We start from the raw sequence: 7,259 nt of genomic DNA, 5'->3' as shown, positions 1-7,259 counted from the left end.
TCTGGTGTTGAGTATTGTTCTGGTCCTGTAGACGAGAGCGCGAGAGAGAAGATGTTGAGCCGATTCATGAGTAGCAGCGTCAGGAATCTTGAGCGGGAATACAACTGCACGGTCAGACTGCTGGACGATACGGAGTACACGTGCACCATTCAGGTTAGTCACCTGTCGGACCGCAGAGAAGTGAACGCACCGCTGCGTTGCGTTTGAGTCTGAACACTGGATCTGTGCCTAAACGCGGACCAGCTGGGATGTCTGGGCAGAGTAGTGAATACTATTTGTACAAATCTGCGTCATGGAGATGTATTTTTCTATTATTCTTTTATTCATCATTAAAACATGAGAAAAAAATAAGCATTTACTTGATAAAATACAAAAAAAAAAAGCCACTTTGACTTAAAGCTACTCATTGCAAACTGTAAAACAAAACCTAAGGTGATCTATATCGGAAAAAGTTTACTTTTGTAGTTTTACAAGTATAGTGATAAGCAATTCTGAAATGTGGGTCTGCACTCAATGTAAACAAAGCAACCAGCTGAATCTGGTAGAAGCTTAAGTCAGGTGACCTACATTAGTCTAGCTGTTGTCTAGGTAAACAAATATGACGTAGAATGTTTTAGAAGACATTTAGTTGTAAATATAAAGTAAAATTTATAGAAAAATCACATCAAACTGCATAGTTTAGAATAGCTGCAAACAAATATGTCTCATTGGTTTAATTTCTAAAAGGCTGTGCTCTGAATGTCTCTCAGCATCAATATTTAGCTCAACATATGTAAGAATTATAGCCATGTTCTATTTCTAGGGTCAGTTGGCTGTGTAGGCCATCTTGAATAAGGTTCACTAAAAAAGGTAGAGGTACACCAAATAACTGCTATATAAGTTTGAATAAAACTCATCCAATGGTTCGTGGAATATTTTGGCAACACACATAAAAACGAACGTGCACAGATGCGCGCAATTACACAATCGCTTACCTTTCTCCTTTTAAACGAACAAGAAAGAAAAAGCATTTCTTGTGACACGGAACAACTATCAGCTGAGGTGTGTTGCTTTGAAACTTAAAACGAGCCAAGGCGCTCGTGTTAAAACGTGTCACTTGACTCCTTTGTCTCATTTCTAACAGCCTTGCTTTGACAGTCGTGCAGCTTCAGCTTTGATTTGATTAAAAGCAGGAGAGAGGGCCTGTCACCAGTTACAAGAAAAAATAGTTCCATTTTTTATAAAAAGAGGAAATCCTTGGAGAATACAGTCAAGAACATGTCTTAAGACTTCAATAATGACATATTAACAACGTAAATTATTCTTGTCACTGATATTTGTTCCATTAACAGGTTATGTTGTTCCATCTTATCCCCCAGTGAATGAGTGTGAGATAGATGCAGTAGCTGCAGGGTTGTGTGACTGTGCGCCCAGGTTGTAGACCTGCATTTCTGCTCAGAGCTGAGCAAGTGATGGTGCTGGGCCAGATGGACCGTGAAACCAGCAGGTGTGCTGTTTGCAGCAGAGTCGGGCGGGTGACGAAACCCAAGTGGAAGGAGGGGAGCGGAGAGCGAAAGGAGAGAACGCTCCCGCTCTGCTGTGACTGTCTGGCATCCTGATTATATTTTTCATCCAATGAGGGAGCAGCACAATCCAACTGTCTAGGCACATTGCTAATGTGTGTTCCACATTTAGCTGGGTCCCTCCAGGTTTGAAGGCCTGCCAAAGGAAAAAAATATATATATAAAAATATCAACCTGGATATCAAGACTCCAAGACTAGGGAATGCAAATTCAAGAGGCAAAGCAAACCTGCACCTTTTATCTGCTCTGTTCTTTTTCTATCCTTTTTTTTAAAAACCTGTTATCAAAGTGCACCTTTTATTTCCCCTCTAGACTTCCTTCCATCACACCCTGATCATTTTCCTGAACTCTTAATGGCTCCACGGTCAGATATGCTCCTGGCTCAGGTCATCTTTCTTCCATTTTGTCTTCATCCCAAAACCACAATTTACATTTACATGAAAAGTCTAGCCCAAGTACTAAAGTTAAGCAACAAACTTGTCCATCTTTTTAGTGCTTTCTCAGCTAAGCATGAAGTTAAATTTAATGAATTATGGAGATTTCCACTAGGCTGGGTGAAGGAAGAGTGAGCACTTATCACTGGTTATACCTATAGCTGTAGTCCTCATCTAGCTGCAGGTTGATGGAGAAGGCTGAAATCTCTTTTAGCCTCTTCTGCCTTCTTGTCATTTTGTGCAGTTTTATAATAAAACAGCATCAACAAGAGAACCAACTGTGCTTCATGTTCTGTAACTTTCTACCAACTGACAGATCATTTCACATGTGAAAAAATAGTGCATTTTTTATGAAGCACAGCAGGTCTGTCATCTGTACAAGCAGAATGCATTTGAAACATTTTCAGCCATTTCTAAGCCCAACCTTGCGTTTTTATTGAACTTCGAACTTCTTAAAGTAGATTGTTTGTTCTGAATTTACTGACGTTAGTTAGTTTCTCTGCAATAATGATGGAAACGCCATCTCCTTCTCTACGTTTCAAACAACCAGCGTTTAAGCATGGATTGTTGTTTTTATTTATTTTTTATTTGAAACAACGTTAACAGTCGTTTTTGTCATATTTGTGTTGGCGTCCGCAGTTGGTAATCATCAGTAAAATAAAATAAATCTTATTAGGAGATATGTAAATTACATTAATCCATTATCTTTAATTGCTTTTTTCTGTTCGGGTCACGGGGGTCGCCGGTGTCCATGTCCAGCAGCCACTGTGCGAGAGGGGGGGACACCCTGGACAGGTCTCCAGTCCATCACAGGGACACATAAAGACAAACGAGACAAACAACCATTCACTCTCTCACTCACACCCAGAGACAATTTATAGTTACCAATCAGCCTAACATGCATGTTTTTGGTCTGTGGGAGGAAACCGGAGTACCCGGAGAAAACCCACGCATGCACGGAGAGAACATACAAACTCCACCCAGAAAGGTCTCAGGCCGGGATTGAACCGGCGACCTTCTCACTGAGAGAGAACAGCTCTACCAACTGCCCCATCGTGCCATCCCAGAAATGTAAATTAATAAACAGATTTGTCTGTGTGCAGTTGTACTCAAATTTCTTCCATTTTTATGACCCACCATCAAAGGTGACGTGTGGTTGTTTGCTGCACTGTTAGCAAAATATCTAATAAAGCAATTAGCAGATTAGATTGAAATCCACAACTGATTGTGGAGTCAAGTTGATTCAAGATGTTTGCTGCAGCTAATCCACCTTAGAAAACACAACATGGTGGTAATGTGGTCAGTTTGACAGATACTGAGCTAACATTTGATGTGGTGGTAACTGAGACTGATCCCAACACACATTTCAAATACTACTGATTGTGAGAGATCGTATTTAAAACTTGTCTATCGGTTAGTAAAATATCACATACACGACTGGACAATTTAAACTAAAAACCTTTCAGGAAATAATCCAGTTGATTGTACAGATATTGCAATAAAATCTGCTGTAGCTGGGATTCATTCAGAACACATTCTCCTCTTTGTACATGATGCGCACAACATGACCATTTACTGTTGGAGAACCCCCCGCTTGTTAGCATAATATCATGAATCACAGTTCTTTATTTAAAATATCTTTCAAACAAATATAATTTATGGATATTAGTTTGGTCACTTATCTTCATGTATTGTTTTTATTCAGTTTTGATTTGTGTGGATGTGAATTAAAAAGGTGACTCGAAAACGTAACATTTATTTAAATTTCCACTAATTCAGACAAAAGTTTCTATGCTTGCTTGAGCAAATAAACCTGACCTATAACTTAAATCCTCTGTGCTCTTTATAGTTTTCTCAAAGAACCCAATCCTCGCCTTTTATCATTTTGTCACTCGGATCGCTTGCTCTTCAAAAGTGAACCTTAAATATAAAATAAATCAGTTCAGAGTTGGCAGATGGTTTTCTGTCTTTTGTGCGAGAGTCTCCTGAGATCTGCTGACCTGTCATGAGTAGACTGATGGTGGGGGCTATGGGGGATCTGTGTGCCGAGGGGTGCTTCATTTTGAACCGTGGTGCCAGCGTTTCAGCAGTTGCTCCGGTGACTCCACAGTTACTCTGGGAAATTGCAGGATCACTTAGCGGTTGGGACTCCTCTTATAAAACTAACAAACACTCATTGCCCTCCATAACTACATTTTTTTTTCATTCAACCTTTAGTTATACAGGTTAGTCCCACTGAGCCTCGAGGACTCATTTACAAGAGAGACCTGATTTTAACAAAGTATGATGACGACAGTAGACAACAAAAACAACAATAGATAATCATAAAAGAAAGCATACAAATTGAGAAGAACAAATTGAAGAAAATGGTATTTAAACAAAACAAAACAAAAACAGCTAGGTTGTAAAGCGATGTAGAATCCTAAAGACAGGAACATGTCTGCATTGGTTTTTGCCAGGACCTTAGCAGATGTTTGAAGCCACAGATCAAGGTCGAGAGCGTCTGATCTTTTTGCATGGTGTTCCAGGAGTGGAGTTGGAGAAGGCCCTTTTTTTCCATGTTAGACATGGGAGGGCATATCACCCATGACACTCTTGGGACTGCCCTACTGTACCCATTTACATAAATCAGTCTCAAAAGTCCTGTCATTTCTTTAATCGACATTCTTCACAGCCTTTTAATCCCAATAAAGTGGTTATGTTTGCCAAGTTTCATGTGGAAATTAAAGATGTGCCAATGATATGCTCTAATGTGTATTAACATTCAGTTTCTTTAGAATGAGTTTCTCTATAGGGACGGCACGGGGGATCAGTTTATAGAGCTGCTGCCTCGCAGCGAGAAGGTCGCCTGATCAAATCCTGACCGGGGGTCTTTTTTTTTTTTTCAGGGTGGAGTTTGCATGTTCTCTCCGTGCATGCGTAGATTTTCTCCAGGTGCTCCAGTTTCCTCCCACAGACCAAAAACATACATCTTAGGCTGATTGGTAACTGTAAATTGTCCCTAGGTGTGGGTGAGAGAGTGAATGGTTGTTTGTCTCGTTTGTCTTAATGTGTCCCTGTGATGGGCAAGAGAACGATCCAGGGTGTCCTCCACCTCTTGCACAGTGATTGCTGCATATGGGCACCAGTGACCCCCGCAACCCAAAAAAAGGAAGAAGCGGGTAAAGAAAATGGATGGATGGAGTTTCTCTATAAGGAGACTTATTATCAAAGAAGTGTAAAATTAATGAACTTCCTTTAGATGCTTATCTTTAAGTTTTTTGAGATTTTAATGATAGCTTATTAAAATGTTATATTTTACTAGAATTTGGCTTATTTATTAGATTGTATATTAATTATAAAAGATTTAAAAAAGCAAAGAAACATTATGTTAAATTGCCTTTATATATAACTTTTGCTTAGGTAATCATGGTTGAAAATTCTAAAAACAGCTAAAATGGTGATGCTGGTCTTGCAAACCAAGTAAAATATTTGGTTTGCATTTGCAAGGCCAGCAAAACAAATTCTTCAAACCAAATTATAATTCAAATATTTTATTAGAAACCAGAATTCAAAGGGGTAGGCGTAGTTAATCATAGATTAAAATATTTACTGTAATTAAACCTTTTGGAGGATGAGATTGTGACAATAAACGAGGTTTTGCAAAAACAACAGAACTATGGGTAATATTTTAGACAAATTGTGTGACCATGAATGATAATGGAAAAAATAACACACATCACACCTTTCATCTGTTGTTATACAGCGACAAAAGACAAACAGTGACTCTCCCATTAGAGGTGTCAAAAAATAGAAAAAAATAACTTCTCCATTGCATCAGAACTCACTCTAAATACTGTAAATTTATTTTTGCACTTAATGAACCTGTTAAACCTGGTTTATTATAAAGATTGTTACTATCTTTTAACACAGTTATTCAAGTACCAGACAATATTTAAAGCCACGTTTCCTGCTGCACTAGCAGGAAAATACATACTGAGGATGAAATTAAGCTGATACAGCATTGTATTATCCATTGTTAGTACACTTCATTTGCTAGTAGTAGTTATTATGTGGGAAGTGATTTAAGTCATAACTTTATACAGGGTGAACTTCACCTTCGGTTCTGTGAAAGGGTGTGTGGTTTAAATCACTCTTACGTCGAAGGTAATCATTGCCAACTATATAATAAAAATAAAAAGGTTACTCTGACCTATATCAAGTAGTGCAGTTTGAAAGAGTTTACTGCAATAATTTCCTGGATGAAATGCTGGTATGCACTTAATGTAAACAAAGCACTTGACTGGATCAGCTGAAAACCATGTGGATGTTTGAGCCACGGGATTGACCTACATTAAGCTGACCAAAGTCTGTAGGTTAATTAATATGACAGAAACAGACACGTGGAATTATGGACATGACGTTTAGGTGTAAACGTAAGATCAAATCTGCTGCTAAATGTGAAAAGAAAGATAAATATCAAGTAAAACAACCAACCCTGGAGAATGAAAGCTGGGGATCATGCAGGGTGGTGGGACACAGCTCTGCATTTAAAAACATAAGGCTTTTACAAAACTTTTGCTAGAGTGATACGTTTAATGTTTGACCTATTGTCATCTGGTCACAATTTTTGCAAACAATTTTTTAAATTTAAAGCCACATTAATCATTGATATGAGAAAAAAAAACATTGTGTAGGTCAAGTTTATTACTTTATAACTTTTTTTGTCAAGTCCTTACAACTTTACAATGAGTCCTATTAATTGATAAGCTCCACTAATGCCTGTGGTTGATGCATAAGAATAATTGTTCTTTTCACTTTATTTATTAACTTAAATAATAAAGATTATAATTACTTATTTCAACACTGAACATTTTTCACTTGGTTCTTATTTCAAATATGCAAACTATAAAACATTGCAGGCTGCAGAGGGTCTATTTTGTGACCATTAGTTTACTGTCTTTTACACTTCTTATTTGTCACTTTCTGTTTTTGTTCCCCGTCGCAGAGTGAAAAGGGGGCAATGGAAATACGTAGCCTCTGTCTGTCCGTGAATGTTGAAAAATAAGTGAGGTACAGACTTCCATTTTGGTGTGTGGCTGGATCTAGGCATAAGAAATGTTCCTTTTGAAAACTGGGTTGCCATGTCAGAATTCAAGATGGCCACCCATCTATCTATCTATCTATCTATCTATCTATCTATCTATCTATCTATCTATCTATCTATCTATCTATCTATCTATCTATCTATCTATCTATCTATCTATCTATCTATCTATCTGTC

The 7,259-nt window shown here is 38.0% G+C and overlaps 1 protein-coding gene across 1 annotated transcript in view; it reads left to right on the top strand.

The window, feature by feature from the left end:
- LOC119416292 (FERM domain-containing protein 5) overlaps nucleotides 1-7,259 on the top strand; it is a 74,434-nt gene continuing 67,175 nt past the window's right edge. The window contains exon 1 of the mRNA XM_037683518.1: nucleotides 1-153. Coding sequence (XP_037539446.1) covers nucleotides 52-153 — 102 coding nt within the window. The 5' untranslated portion in view covers nucleotides 1-51. The remainder of the gene's footprint in view (nucleotides 154-7,259) is intronic.

The sequence above is a fragment of the Nematolebias whitei genome, chromosome 10 (assembly GCF_014905685.2).
Source record: "Nematolebias whitei isolate Nwh7 chromosome 10, NemWhi1, whole genome shotgun sequence".
In the NCBI taxonomy this organism is placed as follows: domain Eukaryota; kingdom Metazoa; phylum Chordata; class Actinopteri; order Cyprinodontiformes; family Rivulidae; genus Nematolebias; species Nematolebias whitei.
Note: the sequence above shows the minus strand (reverse complement) of the source record. Positions and strands in the feature narration are given on the sequence as shown.